Here is a 20,994-nt window from a genome sequence, read left to right as displayed (position 1 = left end):
GGTGTGTTTTTAATTATTTTCTTTTATAGTCGTTGGACACAGTACAGTTAGAGCCTCTCTCTCCGACACGGGGCGGCTGGCAGGTGTTCAGTGCGTCTTCTTCTTCTTCTTTCCAGTTTAAAATAAGTGTTCACATAATTGTGAGATAAAGAAAATAATGGCTTCACTAAATTTCACTTTCGTTGTATTCAGTAACTTGGAAGAGTGCTGTTCATTTTGTTTCCTTTTTTATTTTAAAGCTGTAGTATTATAGCCACGGTGTTGTCACTAAAAACCATAATATCTTAGGTATCGCTAACCCAGTCCTTTTTACAAATGTCTACATGCACTGTCGATGCCATGTGAGGAGTCTCTACGTCCGGTTGAAGCAAATCGCCACCGTCAAATATTCCATGCATCTGAAAACATTTTATGCATTTCAGTGGCCTTTTTAAGGATATTTTAGCAAAAGAAGTTTAAAGAAAAGTCACTGTAGATGGACTGATGACCATCTACGCTGGTTCAGACTTTTTGTTTTTCTTTCTTTTGTTTTTTTCCCCGTCATCTTGTAAAATAGGTGTGTGGCTTAATACATGCAAGCTGTGCTGTGACTACCAACCACTGAAGAGTTCATTAAAAATAAACTTGTACATTGTAAAGTTCCCACGTCTGATTATTTAAATACGTTATATTTACACTTATATAATGCATTATACTCGCTGTTATAATGTGTGATTAAAAGTTACACCAGCTATGTAAATTATAAATAAAATAGTGGTTATCATAACCAGAAATAATGACTTATTGTGTTAAAGCATTATGGATATTAGTGTTTAACTATAGTTATACAGTGCAATAAGCAGATTATAACGCATTAGAAGTGTTTAATGAGTTATAAACATGGTCGTCGTGTGTTATTAATCAACTGTCCTCTTTTTTTTTATTTTTTTTTACATTTAAATTGAACAGACCATGTCTGCTGTTTACTACCAACCCTGTCTTAGTTTCGACGACATGATAAATATCACAACATGAATATTGTGATTACTTAATAATACGGCGGATGAGCTTGATGATAGTTTGCTCAAAGGACTCGGGGCAATACTGACCCGGGGCAGCAGAGAGCCGCTCCACTGTCGCTGCGCCATCAAACCAGCAGATGGCGCACAGCTCTGCAGACTCCAGTCAGGTGGACTTCACATCTTCACATCCGGGATGGAGGCTCCGGTGGGCTCCGGTGTTGCAGGATGAGCGGTGGGATCTGCTGTAAGTGCTCCGATTCGTGCTGAGGTGCCTCCGCACGTTGTTGGGAGGTCTGCTTTGTGTCGTTACTGAGGCACCGGACGTGCTTCCTCAACCATCACGAGCAGAAAATAAAAACACGGTTTGAATTCCTGCTGCCTTTGCGTGACGTTTTGTTGGCTCAAAGGCAGAGAGGAAATCACCAGGCGGAATATTAAAAGATCTCTTCAAACACTTTAGGATCCATAATTGGGTTTGTGTGAGTAAACTGAGTTATTGTGTCAGAAATAAAATGTAACATTTGGGGAAAGTAGCAGAGAATAATACATGTAATTCACATCCCTTTTCTCTTAGAATTAAATGTGTGAAAACTCAGGATGGATAAATCAAAGTTTAGGTTTGGAGAAGGCGCTAAGTTCATTAAGAATTACTTTATTTGGATAAAGGAACAAATAAAATTTCCGAGGAATTGTGATTGATAAAGAACAGTTGTTTTTTTATCATGATAGCCAGCCATACGCGTGTGATATGTAACCTGCATATTTTATTCCTCCACGTCCTCGTCAGCCGGAATGTAAAGAACTTGTGTCGTGAATTTGAATAAAACATGTAGAAATCACTGCTATGGTGCTACAGCAATGTGGCATTAATACGTCTCAGCAGGAGCTGCAGAGAGAAGAAGAAGAAGAAGAAGACTCCTGATTGCTGGCTGGTGTCTTTAATTGGAAGACTTGGAGATTTTCTTTGCAGATGGCGCTGGGACGGTACCCGGCCCAACCTTCCCGCTGCAGAAGGGTTTTATCTATTAAGTACACATAGATGATGACGTTCACTCTGTGTTTCACAGGAAGTGTGTCACCTTAAAGCTCTCTGTTGTCCCTCGACTACACTTCCTTCCTGCCTTCAGGTCACTTCACAAGTCCTGACTCACAGCCGGCCACAGCAGGCTGGTGACAGGAAGCTCAGCAGCTCAAATCCAGGGTCATCAGGGAGCGTCTGCATTCATCCCCTTGCATCACAAAAAGGCCCTTCGGTTTCACTCGACAGCTCCTAGAATGAGAGCCAGTGTGTGTGTACACCTGGTGTTTTTTTTTCATATAACGTGTAGAAGTCTTTTCCAGTCTGTGATGAAAGATCATGTTATTGACCTTCATGACCATCACTGTCTGAGTGAGCAACACGACTAAAAACCGGACTCCCACGTCTCTCTCTCTCTGTTTCATACTTTTCTTATCCCGTCTGCAGCAGAGCAGGGGGGGGGAACATTTCCTGAATACTTGGATAAACAATTTCATGGGGGCGTGAGCTCCTCGCCTACAGAATGACCCACCTAATGGCTTTTGACTGAAACATTACTGTCAAATAAAATTTAAATGTGTGAACGGAAGAGTGGCCATTACACGGTGTCGTGTTTAATAGGAATTTCAAATTACTTGGCGTTGCTCATTTAAGAAAGCAATGCATTTTATTTCCTCTTTAAATAGTGTTGCACGATATGGCTGTTAGTTTAACAGCTCTCAGGGGGTGCAGAACACTTTGAATAAAACACTTAGCGTGGAGTGTGAGCACGCTTACTTTGGGAATACATAACTGGGAATGAGACGCAGTGAATAAAAGCAGCACAGCAGTGTTTGTGTTGGCATGAGAGGGAAACAGTCGGCGACAAACAGCCCCCTCCTTCTCTTTTCTCTCCTCAAGAGCAGAGGGAAATATGCTAAATATGCAGCAGTGTGACCTGAGTCCACAGATCAGGGTTTATTTTTAGGAAAGGCGCCTCACTCCCTTTTGCTCCACACAAGTTTTCTCATTATCTCCATAACAGGGTTGGTACTCGCAGAGATAGCGGCCGGATGCCTCGTCTCCCACTCACCAACGCGGGGCTGTGGAGCCGAAACAGCCTCTTTAATCAGTGATATCTAAGATGCACTTGTCTGAAAGTCAGGGCACCCTTTGGGATGCACACAAATCCAACGCCACGAGGCCCCGGCCCTTCAGCACAGTTACCTTATAGTGCCGTTATCTTTAAAAGCACCGTGTGGGGAGAAACCTGCTCGGTGAGGTAATGACAGAAGCGCTCAGGGATTGGATGTCACTGGAACGCAGTGCAGCGTTATCACCGCGGAAATACAAATGTGAGGTACTTTACTTGAGTGTTTGCATTTCATGCTACTTAATTGTCAACATACAAAATGTATGATGAGCTTATAAAATACTCCAACCGACCAAACGCGTCAGAATGCTGCTTCCACATTGATGCCTCAGGAATAATAATCCAATAGTATAAATATAACTGTACTGCAATCAAAAGGGGACATTTTTCTGAATATGTGTACTTTTAATAAGTACATTTTGCTGATACTACTTACATACTCTTACGTGGACGTAGTAGAGTATTCTTGTATTGCAGTAGAGCTTCACTTATTCCACCATAGAAACCAACATCCAGAACAAAGTCAATAAAAGACGTTAGAATGGAGCGAATTGCAAATGAACAAAAGTAAAACCAATATCAGTAATACAACCTACAATAAAACAAACAAATAGACATAATAATGTTGTTTTCTCTCATGTGAAGTCGTTCGGTGACCCTGCTTTTGTAAATTGCTGTAAAGATGACCTGTACCTGATCATGTGTGTTACTCATCGAGGACATTTTGAAAGGCCTGGACTGAAAACGTCTCATGAAGAGCTGAATGTGAACATAAAGGCTCTGCATCGCTGTCTCTGTGGCCTGGAAAGATACAGATGAGTACTAAGGCGTGGAGATTTTCTACCTTAAGTACAAGAGCAAGCAATACACCTGTCAATCTTACTGCCCTCAGCCGTCCCTTCAGCTGGAATGAAGTGTAGCAGCAGCAGGAGGTGACCGCGGAGGTTCTCCTGTGATCAGAGCTGGTTGGACGAGTCACCCGGTGCCCGAGGGAGTCGTTCTGTTTGATCTGCGTGGGAGAACTCGATCGGCGACGATTGCTCCTCAGCAGAAAAGCTGCAGTTCAACTGTGCGATTATCAAAGGCCTGTTGAAGACGAGACATCGGTGACACGCGTACAGAGTCTGTTATAAACACACACCTGTCTGTGGCTGATGGAATACAATGTACACCAAAGTTACTGCTGGATTGTAAGGATGATGTATCTCCATGATATTCCTTTAAGATAAATAAAACTGCCTGTGGTAAACCATACTTATCACCCATGTTGGGCTTCAACGAACCATTATTTTTATGATCAATAAAATCTCTTTTGTTTGTATTACTCAGTTAATCGTTCAGTCTATAAAAAGTCAACAATATACCTTATTTTGGTCATCAAACACTCAGTAATATTAATAATCTGTCATCATTTAAAAAGGTGAATAAAAGACTGGAATAAAGGCGACTAAAAATAAATAAAAATGCCAACTCAAAAGGATGTGCTGATATAGCTTCATCTGGCCATCCCTCACTCACGATACATATACTATTAATAATAATCAGTCAAAACATTATTTCTCCATTTTTTCTCTATTCAGTCATTTGATTAATCAACTATTGCTTTCCTCACCACACGTTTGTACATATTATTAAACATTATATATTATACTGCATTATATGTTATTATGCATTATATTCGGAATAATAAGATTAAAAAAATACTACTTAGAGTATTGCTGCAAGAATAGAAATATTGTGAAATGAATAGATGTGCACTAGAAAACCATGAAATAGAAATATTATATTGATAACAATAAAGTTCAAAAGTACAATAAAGCATGATAATATATAAATCATTTTCTTTATGGAAATAACCCAAAATACTATACAATACCGTAAATGCCTTTAAAAAGGACCATGAATCGCATGAATTACAGGACCAATAAAGTGACCTTGTTTTCGGGCTGAGCTCCAGTCGCTTCGGCTCCAGTCGGAAGTGTTCGGGCGTTGTCGGACTCACTCGGTGCGCCAGAGGGCAGAGCGCCGAGCGCAGCGGTTCACAGCGCTCGAGACAAGCGCCATTCATTGAGGGGACCGCGGGCACACCTGGTCGGACCGCGAGAGAGCAGATTAGCGCCTGAAACAGCTCCACGCAGGTGAGTTCCCATCAGGCGTTACACTTCTGGGCCACCGTCGAACATTTTCAGCTACTTTGACTCACAGAAACACGGAGAGTTGCAACTTTTTGCAACTTTTTTCGCTACAAACTTTAAGAAGGTGCTATTATTGAAGTTAGATACGTGAAGTGTCACGACGTGGAGTTATAACTCGTGGTTTAGAAAAAGAGGCATACAAACCTCACCGTTTAAAGTTCGTCATGACTTTGTTTCCCTCCTACCTGTCACCAGCACTCGGGCTAATCACTTGAGGAATGCGGTGCCATTAAGGACGGGGAGCCGACACTTCACATCAACTTTTAAGTTCATTTTCACCCAACTTGTTAAAAAAAAAAAGCGATCATGGCCACGGGCGGATTCAAGCCAAACGCCACGACGGACTTTTTGGAGGAGTGGAAAGCGAAACGGGAGAAAATGAGAGCCAAAATGCTGGGGGACATAGCCGCAGCCACTGGCGCGCCCATGGGTGCCAGCAACCCAAACAACAACAACAGTAACCGCACCGAGCTCACCAATAACGGCAGCCCGGACCGGAGCGCCTCCGCTGGCAACTGCCTCCCCCCCTCCTACGCGGTGGCTCGGTCCTCCTCCGGCACGGCTTTAAAGAGACCCGAGGAGGAAACGCACCCCCCTGCCTCACCCACTGCTGTCTCTCCGCCGGGCAGCGACCTGACGAAGGCCACGCCTCAGACGGAGAAGGCTCCGTGCGACTCCCCGGACTCCAGCCCCATGGCTTGCAATGACGGGGACATGGGAAGCCCGTCGCCCGGTAAGGTCAAGGAGAAGAACAGCACCGGCGGTCTCAGCGCGAGGAAGGGGAAAGGGCAGTTTGAGAAGAGGAAGCTGAGAGAAAAGAGGAGATCAACAGGTGTTGTCAGCATTCCATCCAGTGAGGTGAGTCAGGCCTGCTTGTGTGTGTGGAAAGTGAATCTCCCTGCAGGGAAAGCACCTTTTTCTCCACAGGGAAGTTAGAGATGAGCAGTTCGTGGGTCCTTGCTGCTGTGTTGGGTTTGAATCAGGAGCTGTGTCTTTATTCAGCCTGCTGGGGAAGGTGCTGTCACAACTCTTACAAAGACCAGGGGGACAAGTGCTGTCTGTCCAACGAGGATTTAGATCATCTATGAATTGATTTTTGATGAATACTTCAGTTGTTTCGTCCCAGAGCACATTGTGACGTGTTCAAGTTGATCATATTGATATAAAAGAGAGAAAAGCAGCAAATCCTCACATCTGGGAGGTAGTTTCAGTAAACCTTTGTTTTAAAAAATAATAATAAATGACTCTAATGATTAATGGAATATCAGAACACATGTTGATTCAGTTTAATGGTCTAATTGATTCACGGCCGAATCTTTTAAATAAAAGAGTCAAAAACTGGAAATAAAAGATAAATAACACACAAAACTGAGCTTTGAGGAACCTTAAGAGAAGTGAAGCTAAACTCTCCAGTGATTAAAGTGTCTTCACTCACTCATCCTTGATTTGCATGTCTGACCTGTACTTTCTTATTACTTATAGGGTCGGGTCAGTGCAAGCTGACACATTATTGGTCAAAGCTTGCTTCCTTAAGTTATTGTTGTGTTTGTGTCTTATATTAGATATGGATGTCAGTTTACTCATTTGGATTGTTTTGTTTTTTTCCTGTTCTTGGCTTTTCTTGGGACAAGGTTAGGAAAATGTTCTCACTTAACACGTTACTTATACTTCTGTGTGCGTGTCGGACGGGCATGAATAATTAAAATCAAAGGAAACGCGTTTCCAAAAGTCTGCTTTGATCGAACCTCTGTGGCGAGATAAATGTAAGCAGCTCTCAGATGTTTGGGAGGGACGTGTGTGTGTGTGTGTGTGTGTGTGTGTGTGTGTGTGTGTGTGTGTGTGTGTGTGTGTGTGTGTGTGTGTGTGTGTGTGTGTGTGTGTGTGTGTGTGTGTGTGTGTGTGTGTGTGTGTGTGTGTGTGTGTATTGGAAGGAGGTGTTTGGGCGTTCAGTGTTATTGAATTTAAACTCGTGCTTAATTCCTGTAGTTCAGACTCATGCAGGAACTCTGATATGAAGCTTCGGCCTCCAACAAGCACTCATGGGCCACAAATTGTTGGAATAAATGTTTTTATTTTATTAAGGTGGTGGTGGTGTTGCGCCATAACCACCCTGCTTCCCATATCCCCCCCCCCCCCCCCCCTCTTACAACTTGGAGTTTGACCAGTTTTGGGGTTGGCGCTCCACATCCTGTTATTAGGTGCTCAGCGGTGCCGAGCGGAGCCGTTTGAGAACTGGTCACCAGCCAGCGGTACTGCTGGGCTTCAGCTCTCTGGGCCGTGCCAGATACGATAGATGGAGCCCATAGGCAGCTGATTATGTAGTAAAGTGGGCGAGCGGACTGTTATTTGGGGAGGGGGGGGGGGTTCAATCTGATGAAGTGGTGAGCTGATTTGTGTGAGCGAGGCGGAGGGAAAGAACTGGAAGTCTCTGATCCCAACTGGAGGCCTGTGGTCTCAGTACAGTCTGCAGAAACGTCCCACAGTGTCCCATAAGGAGACACGGCGAGCACGTTCACATGTCCACTCGTGTCCCGGCTTTTACAGTGTCCCCGACATTATGCACGGGTACTCTGGACGGGTATAAAGATGTATGGTGCTAAACTGGCAGCACAGCAGATGTGTATTCCTTTTTACCGACTGTCTCCTCCTGTTGCGGATACAAAGAGGACCAAACTATGCAGACGCAGCCTCCCCTCACACAAGCCCTTCCTTTGTGACGTGAATATGAGCGGACAGGTGTGAAAAGAGAAGCCTGGGATTATCTCCCCGCTCGCTCTGTGCAGCATAATAGCTGTCGAGCGGGATTTCAGAGCACCGGGGGGAAACCCAATCTTCTGCCCGTTGAGGCCGTAATGGCCTCATAAAAGCTCCCTGCTGTACCGGAGAAAGGATCAATCAATAGCACCTCCTGGTCGCTCCAGGAAGGTGTCTCCTTTCTCCCCGCCGCAAAGAACCGGAGGGCATTGTCGTCGATGCTGACCTCTGACCTTGCTCCGGACATGCTAATGCAACGGAGGAATGTGGACACGAGTGAGTGAGTGTCAGAGAGACACTCGTAGGATAAATGTTTTGGGTTGTTTCCCGTAGGACACGCAGCATGTGGTCCGGTGGCTCATTGTGCGGCTTTTTTTTACGGCCTCGGTGAGTTATGAGGCCGGGGTCAGACACACAATGGGGAGTGTGAACTTTGTTTCATGTGGACGGCTGGACCTGGTGCTGCTGCTGGTCGCAGCTATTTGTCGCAGCTATTTGTCAGCTGCGTCACCGAAGAGGTCAATAGGTTTAACATGCGATGCTGTGCCGAGCGCTCGGGCAGCGAACGCGCTTGTGTTAGGAGGACGTGGCAGACGGGAGGGGTCCTCGTCTGACCTGATCCTTTTCTTCATACGTTTAACGTTCTCCAAACGTACGCTCGCCTCTCGGACACCGCCGACCCCTCTGGCTGTCGGGAGGAGCGGAGGACTCTCACGCAAACTGCTCAGACACACCGGCCTCTAGTTCAGGTTCCAGATGAGATCCCAAAGCTTCCAAAGAAGCCAGATGTGCAGACATTTAGAGAAAGGTTTTCAAGAAAACTTATACTTCAGTTTAACTCAATTCAAGGGATGTTTAAAACAAACCTTTGCATTTTTCAAATATTTTGCATAAAAGTCCCCATATTTCGGGGTATGCAAATGCTTGTCTCATATCGAATGAGGCCGTGTGCGTCGATGTTATTCCGCGGAGAGGTTCGGTGAAGCTGTGTGTTTGGAGGAGGAGGCATGCTGAGAGACCAGCTTGGGAAACATTGGATTCTGTGCAGCTGCAGAGAATGTATGTTTTGACACTGGTTTAAATAAAACAAGTGTTTGTTGCCTACCGCGGGTTTGTTATATTTTATTTTGGTGTTACGGTCGGCCGTTTGAAGCTCCCACAGTAATGTCTGAATATCCAACAGATCAACAACATATTTATCCTTAGATTCCTCTTTTTCCTCTTTAACGGTGCATTCTCTATAAGAGCTTTGACACCTTTGTCACACCCTGAATAATGACTCCTGTGACTCGCTCCACTCCTAAAACCCTCCCAGTTTATTAAATCTAAAAAAAGGCTCTTAATTCACAGCTGTGCAGAAGAATGCACAGATGTTAATTTGCATGTGCTTGTTTCTCTTGCTGTTAAAAGCTTTTCCAAACAAGGTCACATCATCCCAGTAAATACCACAGAGGTTTATCATGGACGTAGGCGAGCATGGAGCTATTTAGGCTGTTTCCTCTTCGTTCACTAGTTTAACAACAGGAACATTAAACTCTTTCATTCAAACACATGTTTCAGCCAGAACACGTTGTTTGGTCTACTTACTGGAGTGAACTCTGGACTGTTTACGAGGGCCAATGTCACTGGAATGTTTCAAAAGGGGCGGCAAATGGAAATAAAGGTTCCAGCTGAGCTGCTCTGTGGAATTTTAGGGAATTCCACCGAGGGGAAGAAAGAGGAAGTGTTGTCTGCTTCCAGCTCGGGGTCTCTCGGCACCTCGTAAAACACGCAGCGCCCTCGTAATGGGCCGTGGCACCGGGTTCTGTTCGGTTTGTCAGAATGTTACGTCGACGTCAGGTCCCATTAAAGTGGCCCCCTGACTAGGTGAGGGTCCATTATGCTGTCAGGTGGCATCTCATCACTGGATTAGAGCTGAAGGGGCAGTGAGAAGGAAATATGACCACAAGTCCACCAGCCCGCGACCTCACCCTGTCCCTTTCTCTGTACTGGTTCTGATTCAAATGGTTCTGCAGCCTTTGGTACCCAGTGTTGGCTCCAAAGAGAAGGTTTTCTAACCTACTGTGCAGATACCGTGATACAGGATTTGATACGTATCGCACATCTCAAAGAACTGGATTTATTTGGCATCATTACTGAAACGCACGAGTATTGAAAGGTTTACCAGCTCATTTGTTGTTGGGTGAAATATTAGATGCATGTCCTTTTCTCCTCGATATTTAGAGTTTCGTCTGATATTTGCACACAAAGTTTAAAGTCCTTTTTTTTTATCCAGGTCACTGCTCTGAAGTTATGGCTGCTCACAAGCTTTACGGGAGCAGACTGTAGATTATTACTGAAGGACAATGTACCCCCTGCACAGGAATGCACAGTCATGCAAAACCTGCACAGCCTCCGAGCACTGACGCCCAGTGAGGAAGTGAGAGAGAGAGAGGCTGCTCGTTCAGCCACCAACACAACTCAGATCTGTGTGCTTTTATCCCGAAATCGAGGGTAAAATAGTCGACGTCGGCATGGACGAGCACTGAAGCTGTTTACCCAACAGAGGCGCGTCAGGACTCGGTGTTTGTGTGAGACATTACTCACCTCGCTGCTACTGCCCCAGTGACACCATTGCTGTCTTTGTGGCTAATCTTTAATGGCGGAGTGTGTGCACATCCAGGACATACACGCTCTGCATCTATTAACCATTGTTGTCTGGGTGTTAACTCTCTAAAGTAAACCCCAAAATAGAGTAGACATGATTGATCCTCTGGAATTTGCAGTCGTTCGTATGTTGAAAAGGGTCGTGCTGAGTAAACTGGTTTAAACCCAGTGTGCTCCTTCACCCGTGTAAATATTTAACCCAATCCGCTTTGACTGTTCTCTCTGCCGGCGCTGACCTCTGTCACAGTGAATGGTCTTTGCCTGACCCGGGATTCAGCCGTTGTTTTGCTCTGAACGTTCAAGTAGAACTCAAAAATGTTCCACCTTTTCTAGTGTGGTTGTTGGGGAACTTTGTGGGGTTAGAGGAGTGGGTGAGTGTCTGTCGGGATTTTGTGCGTCCGTAATGTGGAACCTATTCGTCGGACATTCCTGTGTGTTTTGCTGACGACTGTGGGGAATTGGTGAGTCAGCCCTAATCAGGCCGCTCTGCATGATAAGGCATTTGGGAGCCCGTCTGTTTGTGTTCATTAAAGTAGAATTCCTTGGAGAACCAAGTCTCTGTCTCCCCACTCGGGTCTACGTTTGACGGTTCTTCACTCTTCTGAACACAGTCTTGAATATATAAGATGAATGAATCTTACTCTCGCAAATGGCATGAGACAGTAGCTGACTGTGTGGCTCATGTCTAACTATAATACGCTTCTATCACGATATAGAGGTCATTTCATATCTTGATGATACACTGATGCATGTTTACATGTCAAGATATCGCATATTTTCTGCTAGATATTCTATATGAAATAACCACATGGTATTTGGCATTCAATTAGGACATAATTAAATTGAAAGAGGATCATTTTCAGTACATAAGTTGCGTTCCAGTTTGAGATGTGGAACCTCCACCAGGTCAGTGGTTTTAACTTGCCGTGTAGCACATTGTGAGTTCTAGTCAAGAGTTCAACACCAGCGCTTTCACAGCTGACGCGGCGACGGCCCTCTGCTCACTGCCGTTTCATCTCATGAGGGACAATGAGCCTCAGTTCTGTTCGTACGAGTGAATGAACACCAACAGACTGATCCTGTCCGCGGTCGAACAGCTTTCACGCACTGCCTCCGCGTTATGTCACCATGCATCCCGCTCAGACACTTTCCTCCTGATGAGAAGCATCACTGTTATCTGACCAGCTGATTTATTTTACACGTGTAACCAAACCTGCTTCTGAGGAAGGATGAATAAAACCTCACTTAATTAAAGCGGGAACGTGACCGACACATGAAGAGTTATGTGGTAATTCAGACCCAAGTGAAAATATGTTGAACGCCAGCGGGTTGATTAGGTTTTCCTCTTTAGACGGACTGAATGTAATATACATGGAGAGGATTTTCCCACCATGGCTGTACGAACCATCGCCTCAGAAAGTCCCTCTTCAAAAGGACACGGTATTGAAACCAGTGGAGGAATGCAGCTGAACCCTGGAAATGGAATAAATGTGTGGACCGAAACTGGCAAAAGGCACGGGGCCTCGATCTCTCAGCCTTTCTTCCCAACAACGGAGCGAGAAGAGCCGACCTATATACCAAGCTCATGCCTTGAAGCTGGAGTGTCTTTGTGCTTGTGTTGCGTTTACCGAGGCTGCGTGCCACTCGACACACAACACTGGAGGGAGTGATCTTCTACTGACTGCACCACCCACAAAAAGCCTCGTTTAATCATTCCATCTCTCAGTGCTGCGTTATTTATCCCTGCACGCGAGGGCAGATGTGTGAGGCGGCTCACAGTTTTTAGTTGTTTTTTTTTTATCATGAAGCTGATTGTACGTGTTCAATTCTCACCGGAGCAGCTCTGGCACAGAAGCCTTCGTTCGGTGTTGTTGATTGGCTGTCGCTCGTGACGTGTTTCCAATCAGATCATGCTGTGGGCGGGACATTGAGACGACAGAGTGTTGACTCCAGGCAGAGACGGGTAGCTGCATCACAGAACAGCACGTTTGTTGATGAGTTGTGCATCGTCCATGCTCCGTGCTGGAAAGCGTCTTACGAAGCAATGATCACAGCAGCTGTTTCGCTGCTTTCTGCCCTCACTGGACAGCAAACTGTTGCATGATGGATGTTTCAGTCATGGCTTCGTGGAAGAGAAGCCGCGCGGCCTCGCTCTGCGGCGTCAACCTTTGCCTGTGGCGCTGACTAAAAGATTTATAGCCAATGAAACGTCTCAGTTCAGCGTGTCAGATTGGATTTTCGTCACAGGCTGCCCTTGTTGATTGTATGCTTTTCGTTTACATTTTTGTCTGGTCCCCTGTCTTCATATTCCATCTGTCTTCTGGTATTTGGCCTGTGGATGCTTCTGGTTTATTTTGCCCCTTTGTCCTCTCATTTGATTCCAATAAAAAGCATCTCCTCAAACACCTCATTGCTGAATCACACCTCAACCCTGCATACATCCATAGCAATGTGTTTGCGTTCAAAGATTTCAGGCTTCCAGCTCATAAGTAAACATGAGGTATAGCTGTGTGTGTGTGTGTGGCCTCTGCCCTCCTCTCTCTTTCTCCTCGGCTCTATTTTCCCTTCCTTCACCGTTGGACCGGTATTCATACGTGAGGCTGTCCAGGGCAGGATGAATGGCCCGGTGTCACCAGCTCTATCTTCCTCGTGTCAGCCTGAAAGGTCACGCAATCTAATTTTTTGTTGCCAACAAGCTCCATAAACGAAAGTGGTTAGTTTGAGGTGTTAGATTAGAAATGGTTTCGCTTGGTTGGGAGCGATATCGCCTGAGGGGGTAACGGCTGCCTGAGAAGAAAAGTACTCGGGAACGCCGTGACCTCTCAAGTTACGAGGAAGTTTGTTTGTTTGGAGATTTTTATGTGGAAAGCTGCAGTGATTAGTACATTTGACATTCTTTCAGTTTCCCACTTCATGCATTAAAGGGGACACATCGTGGAGAACTTGCTTGTGCACATAGATGTGGGCATCTGGAGAAACTGTGAGATAAAGACATCCGAGTCAGTGGTTTGATGGCTGCCTGGATCAGAAAAATGTGACTCAACAAGTCATTCATATTTGGCTCACGCCATATGGTTCTCACGCAGAACCACCTTTGCAAAAGGTGGTTCAGCAGAAACAAAAATTAAAAATAACAGTAGAGGGTGACAGACATGTACATGCACAGGTAGATGCATATTATACCCCACAAATAGAATGCTCCCACATTCCCTAATGTGCATAATGTGTTTTTTGAATAATAAAGCATGTAAACATGTGCTAATAGAAACTCCAAATACATTTCTGAACCTGAAAATGAGCATAATACGTCCCCTTTAAATTGATTGAACAGATACTTCACTGGCCGTACAAACATTACATATGTAGCTTCGAGTGCCTTATGGACAAAGCACTGTAATTCATCATGGCAGTAGTCTGTGCATCGCTGGCTGCTTGTAACGTCTGTTTAAAGCTTCCATTTGTTGATTACCTATTGTACAAGTAGGTTGTTAAACAATAGCCAATCGCTGGTTTCTTTCATGAAGATAACTTTGATTATCTAGCTTGATTGAAATAGCTCGATCCTTTCTTGTGCCTCCACCAGGACAGACGGGAGTTCCACTGAAAGAAAGAAACCAACCTCAAAATTCGATGAATCAATTTCCACAGTTTACAGGAGCGCAACCACGTGCTCCCAGAGGGACAAGTGCAATTCATTTTCTTATTTGCGGTGCTCGTTCTCTCCTAGTCATACGGTCTTGGCAGGAAACAGTATTTACGTACTGCATGCTCTTCTACTGCGAACCGGTTTTTCATTTCCAAGCTCGTGTACTTTTGTCACATCGCGTGCTCTCCTGCTGTCACGATCGGCCAGGTACCTTAAAAGTAGAGCCGGGCTTGAATTGAGCGTCTGTGTGGTGGACAGGCTGTAACCTTTCCCGGCCCGTGCTGTTAGCTGCTGGTGGGGGAGTTCAGCCGGTGCTTAGCATGACTCATGGTCTGGTTTGGTGTCTGCCAGCGGACAAACACAATGGCCTCTGTACACAACAGTCCAGCCTCCCTCCTGCTGGAATGCTAAAGATGCTTCAGCGGTTTACGATACAGGCAGGGTGCCCTCCACAATGCACCCCCCCACCTACAAACACCCACAGCACCCTTTTTATATGGATATTAAATATGACGCCAGCACAGAATCAAATAAAGGATTTATCTTTAATCTTTGGTATCAGTCAGTTTATGTTAAAGTTCAGCAGTCTGGTTGCTTTTGATCATTTTCATGTAATGAAATGGGTGTTTTTCTCAAAAGGCACACTTTGCAAAGGGTTTATCAGGGTCTGATTTTATTAATGGCCCAATGATCCAAATGTTACATTTGAAACACAGAAAACTCTGTGGAAGGGGCCTTACGATCCCAAAGTAGCCCCGCCCTAATACGCTGCTTTAATGTCTAAATTACGAAATGAACATCATGCTGCATTCAATAACACGTGAAACTAGAGATTGAGACCATGAACTCATGTTTAACATGTTTACTGAGGCAATAAATCAAGAGAGAAGTAGAGTAATTTTCTCATAGACTTCTATACAACCAGAGGAGTCGCCCCCTGGTGGACATTAGATATAATGCCGCTTTAAGGTACTTAAGCGTTGGCTTCAGTTTTTAGAACTGGAGGTTGCCGCCTGGTTGTAACAATAAAAAATCCTTATGGCTGATGTAAAAACATGGAACCATTAACTTATTAATCGTTAATATTACCTATGACTTGTCATTATTATGCATGCAGAGAGAGCTGATGGGTTTTTCACAACCTAGGAACCCAGAAGTTGTTCTTATTAATGGCTTATAACTCTTCAGTAAAGCATCGATAAATGAACTAAAAGTCCTCTTCTGTAAATAATAAGAGTGAAAATGATTCTGTTTCTTTAAAAGGGAAAACGCAGACGAGGCAAAGAACAACGAGGACGGCACTCCTTGTCAGATGTTTGTACTTTTGGAAAGGAAAACTTCTCTGAACAGGAAGTGTTTAAACGTGCAGTGCTTCTGACTGGAAGTCGAGCTCCTCTGGGACCTGCGGTGCATTCATGAACATTATCGTGATTATTGTGGCGGTGCAGACGATCACATGCCGACTGTCGGGCTTGTCCTCTCGCGCTCCGGACTTTCTGTTCCCACCGTCTCTCTGGAGGAAACTTCTTGGTGTTTTAAGTAACAAGCTGCTCTGAAATACCACGAGCGGTAATAACTCCCCTTTGTGTTGTCACATAGCACGCTCGTTTCTCAGCCATCTTTACCGCCGGTCCACCCTCCTCCCACTCACTCAGAGTTAATGGGAGGCCTGTCGTTTTTGAGAAAGTGTCCACCCTCCACTTTGAGTCCTTCTTAAGTGGAGGATTCGCCCTGTCTTCCTGCACAGGAGGGAGGAGGATGGAACTCTGAGGGAGGTAACGCAGCAGTAGGCGCCTGCCACCAAACATCCGAGTAAATCTCTTCTGCCTCAGGGGAGACTGATTCACAACGGGGATCGATTTGCCCCCGAGATACAGTGCACGGGGTGTTATGCAACCGAGTCCTAGCACAGGAGCCGCGTTGATGCAAGTCTTCTTTAATCAGGACGACGCTTTGGGATTTCGCCGACGGGACAGATTCTCGAGTCCCTAGCTGTGTTGTTTGAAGTCTGGATTATGATTTGCAGCAGGGATGTTGTGACACGTCTCATTGTGACAAGTGTTTGTTCAGGACCTGCTGTGAGCGAGGTGCTTTCAATTAATCTGGCCGTGATTTCCACTCTGCTTCCTCATTTGCATGCAAAGCTCTGCTGCTGTCTGTCTCTGTCTCTGTCTGTCTCTCGTTCGTGTTTTTAAGGAGGCGTTGCCTTTCACTTTTCAGACTCTCGTGTTCCATGCAGAGTATCAAGGGTTCAGAATAGATTTGTTTACATCAATCACATTTATGCTCAACATTCTTGGCTTTGGCCTTAAGACATGCCTGAATGCACACTCTTTTGCTTTGCACTCTTTGTCTCCATCCCTTCCGACATAGACTGCGGAATGACGGGCAGCCATTCCCGTCCAGCGCCGAATAAAAAGCAGTTCACTTGTCCAGAGTACCCGCGGTGTAATTCTCCCAGAGTCTCACGAGGAGAGCCAGCGTTCTCATGAATAACAAACAGAGCTTTGCTTGGGGGGATTGAGTTCACGCCGGCTCTCTGCCGCTCTGCTTTCTCACCTTCGATCTTCAGGCTGCTTCTGAAAGCGCCGCAGAGTTTATTGCACATTTTGTGGGGCGATGCTCTCGGCGTGCTAGACTTAAGGAGAGGGAGCAACGGGATGAGCACGCTGTAAAATCCACCTGCTCCAACAGAACAACAAACACAGCTGACTCCATGCATCTCACAGGAGGACAAGCCATTGAGGCATGCGCAAGACTTTATTTATTATCCTCCAGCTGCTGTCATCTCACACCTTTGGGCTTGAAGGCAGTTCTGCTGGCGGATATCCGTCCTCAGTCAAATTTCTCATTTCTCATATCCTTTCTGTGTCCTTCAATCACAATATTGACGGTTCTATCGCCGTCTCCTACTGCCTGCATGTCAAAGTGTCCTTGAGAGAGACGCTTAACAGTGTCTGTCCAATACTTTACTGAAGATGTGTTACACTCGGGGGTCAAAACTCATGTGTGTGACGATGAAAATAGTGGCATCTTTAAGTGTTCACTTATCCAGGTGGAGGAAAGCTCTAGAGCTCCGATAGCTTAGCAAACTGAGTGGCTTTTCTAATCTGACATCCTCAGAAAACAAATGGAGAAAACTGGCAAATAACTAGAAATGTGCACATAGACAGAGGAGGGGGGGATAACTCTCCACATCCCCTTATTTGTATGTAAAATGTACGCTAAATACAGAGATGCAGCGATGCGTTGAATCAGCCCTAGAGGGCTCGACGGGAATGGAGACGTTATTGTTGCTGTGAGCTCGTGCACTGACGTGTGTGCGTGTGTGTGTGTGTGCGTCGGGTCGAGTGCTGAGGAATGCACTAATCATGCAACTGTGCCGCCCTGCCCTTGCCAGCCACATTGCCCTTTGTCTGCACTTGGCAACCATTTCTCTCTTTCCATACAAGACACAGCGACGTAAAGGTGCAAAGCAGCTAAAGGAGCGGGACACCTTTATGGTCTTGGTCTTCCAGGAAGAGATGGACCCCCCCCCCCCCCCCTTAACATCCCAATCCTGCCTTCTTGTCTCGCGGGAATGACGGGAATGTTGTGACACAATCGGTAATCCAGGCCGAACTGAAGCACAATAGCTGGTATTCAGAGTCGTCTCTCGACTCTCTCACAGCCTCCCCAGCTCCTCACGTCTCCCAAAGGGTGTAAACATCCTCAGATATCAGCGCCGGCCAGCGTTTTCCTGCAGTTATGCAAACAGAAGCAGTGTGTCCTGCAAGACCGTCATGTTCACTGAAACCTATTTAATGAGCCGTTAAAGTCTCCACAGTTAAAACGGCCAGAAGCTGTCTGCACAGTAGCTGCGTGCTTTGCAGAGCGGAGAGATTTCTTCTGAGCCGAAGCATGAGACGTATTGTTTCCTACAACACGCTGCGCTCTACTGTCCTGCAGCTCTGCTGATTTGATGAGACGCTGTAACCGGTTGCATTCCTACCGGATAAAAAAACATAATCTTGGACTCTGGCACATGGTTTGATCGTTTGGCCTGAAGCGCAGTGCATTTTTCATTCGGCTTATTTGAACTCCCTCCAGAGCGTTCCTCACATTATCCTCCATGTGGGAATGAATGATTGACAGCCGAAAGTAGAGCTTTGAGATGCAGTGGCGTTTATGAATTTGTTGCTGACGGCACAGCTGTCGAATTGACCTTTGCTTTTCTAATATAATTGGACAATGTTTCCAATTCATAAACGGTGAGTTATTTCCTCATTCACCAGGTCCGTTGTCCATAGAAACATTGTGTGAATATTTATTATAATTTATTTATGATATAGATTTGCACTTTTTATTTGGTTTTGAATGTACTTGACATTGGTATCTAACAGCACAACTAAAGCTTTGAGGATTGCTCATGTGCAGAATGGAAACTCTCTTCAGCCAAGAGTCATAATTGATTGAAATGCTTCCGTAACAGCGACTCCTATTGGTCAAACAACCGGTTAATGCTGTCACTAGAGTACCACGACGATCGACGCCGCCGCGTGTCACCGTGCTGCATCGGGTCCGCTCACCTCGCCTCCCTGACAGATTGTTACCTCGATGTATTAGATTACAGCCGAGTCAGGTAATCGAGGATTCACCTGTGACTGAGTCGTGATGGATGCACTGAGGAGATTGCAAGTTCTGTAACTCCTAAGTACTTCAGCAGTACATTTTACTCCAGACTCTCTGAAGTGAAACTGCACAAAACCATCTGTATCTTCACCATTTTATAAAGTAATAATGAACTGATTGGCGGTATAGTCTACTTAACGCTACATACGTCATGAATAACTAACTGCATTCGCCGTCGCTCTTAAATTGCCTGCCACTGGATTTAATCTGTCTTCATTTCAAGCTCCAATTTAAAGTACTTGTTTTAATTTGGGGTTAATGTGAGCTAAGTGGTTGGTGGTGCTTGAGCACAGCAAACAACAAGATGAAAATCATGGTATCTAATTAAAAATAATTGCCACCTAAACGTATTGAGAGGTAGATGTCCAACCAGGGTTGCAGTGTCAAGAGTAACTGGGACATTGTTGTCCGGGTTTTTAAATTTCAAGATTCAAAAGCTTTGAGCAGCACAAACACAAGTCTGTAGACGGCCATTGTGTTGGCGACGGAAGTAAATAAGTAACGAAAGATTTGTTTATAAAGCACTTTTATCAAATAGAAGTGCTTTAAAATATAACAAGTAAGCACTAAATATCAAAACAGGCAGGATATAGAAAGGTAAGCAGACTTCACCACGAGGGTCTGACAACCGACAACCGTCGATGTTTCTTGTTATTTAGGATTTAACTTGACATTAAAGTTTCCCGGAGAATAGACGGCCAGTTCACAGCAGCGAGAGGAGGGTTAACGGGAGCTGTAATACTCATAAGTTAGTCCAGCTGTTTGTCTTTCCACTTCCCTGCAGAGCCTTTATGGCCTGTTACAGAACCAATTCTTATTCTGTTGGCTTTACAGCATCTATAAATACACGGAGCCAGTGTCATTATGTAATGGGAAATGCAACCGCATGAAATGTCGGGAAGCAAAGTACGAGACGCGATAGCAGGTCGGTGAAACAAAACCCTGTTTAACCCAGCAAACCTTTTTCTAGTCTATTTAACACGCGACGAAAGGAAGGCTCCAAAGACAAAGAGTTGTGAAAGCTGTGTCCGTGTCTGCTGCTTGACCTGCAGTCGTTCCGGCAGTAAACGGAGATTAGATATAAGATAAAAAGAGAAACATGATGCATGGAATAGGTAGAGGAAAACAGATTTTAAAAAACTTAAGCCAAAACAAATGTATCGTCATCGTGGGAGAGATTATCGTGAACATTTTTAGGATTGTTTTAATGCCCAGCCCTGGTTTTATGCCACACCAGGAATGGGCTTTGCGTCACTGTTCTAACAGAAGCTTCTACCGTCGCTCTATTATCATCTCAAAGCACGTCAACCTTTTTCTGCATAGGTGTGTGTGTGCTTACAGAGCAGCGAGTGACGTCGATGTGAGTCCTGTCATTGTTTACTTTGGTTACGTGCTTTGCTGCATGTCAACACACTATCAGATCGCTTTCTGTGGAGCTTGTGCTCTTCATTCGTGATTTGAAATGACTCATTTGTGTAACTGTGGCAAGTTATTCTCTCCACATTTACTGCATCAATAATCCGTGTAATCCGTGAGGAAAGAGAGAGAGAAAGGGCCGCAAGCATGCAGCAGTAAGAGGCAAAGACATTGTTCCCTCGAGTGGAAATTACATCCCATAATCACAGCAGCCACACACGCACTTTTACTTCCTGTAAAGAACAAACACGCTGTGCCGCATGTTTGTTCTTTACAGGAAGCGCTTGCTGTTTCCCAGTTCCAGACTTCTTAGGAATTCTGAGTAGCTTTTGAGTCGGTTCAATTGAATTCACTCAAAGATGTCCGTGCGCACACTGAAGTCGTAATATTTTCATGAAATAGGAGAAGCTGCTGGACAAGATTTAAATAAGTTGTGGGCTGTGGTGAGATCTGAGCGAGCAGAAAGTCAACTTTTATGTTTGATTGGCAGCGGCTTTGCAACGTTATTGCATGAA

At 45.1% G+C, this 20,994-nt stretch overlaps 1 protein-coding gene across 1 annotated transcript in view; it reads left to right on the top strand.

Moving 5' to 3' along the window:
* The first annotated feature begins 5,208 nt into the window (after positions 1 to 5,208).
* The window catches only part of pawr (PRKC, apoptosis, WT1, regulator), a 35,361-nt gene continuing 19,575 nt past the window's right edge, over positions 5,209 to 20,994 (top strand). Inside the window, exons 1-2 of the mRNA XM_079294112.1 lie at positions 5,209 to 5,289; positions 5,542 to 6,204. Of these exons, the coding sequence (XP_079150238.1) occupies positions 5,653 to 6,204 (552 nt within the window). The 5' untranslated portion in view covers positions 5,209 to 5,289; positions 5,542 to 5,652. The remainder of the gene's footprint in view (positions 5,290 to 5,541; positions 6,205 to 20,994) is intronic.

Source organism: Melanostigma gelatinosum (assembly GCF_949748355.1).
Source record: "Melanostigma gelatinosum genome assembly, chromosome: 22".
Lineage (NCBI taxonomy): Eukaryota > Metazoa > Chordata > Actinopteri > Perciformes > Zoarcidae > Melanostigma > Melanostigma gelatinosum.
This window is presented reverse-complemented; position numbering and strand designations above follow the sequence as displayed.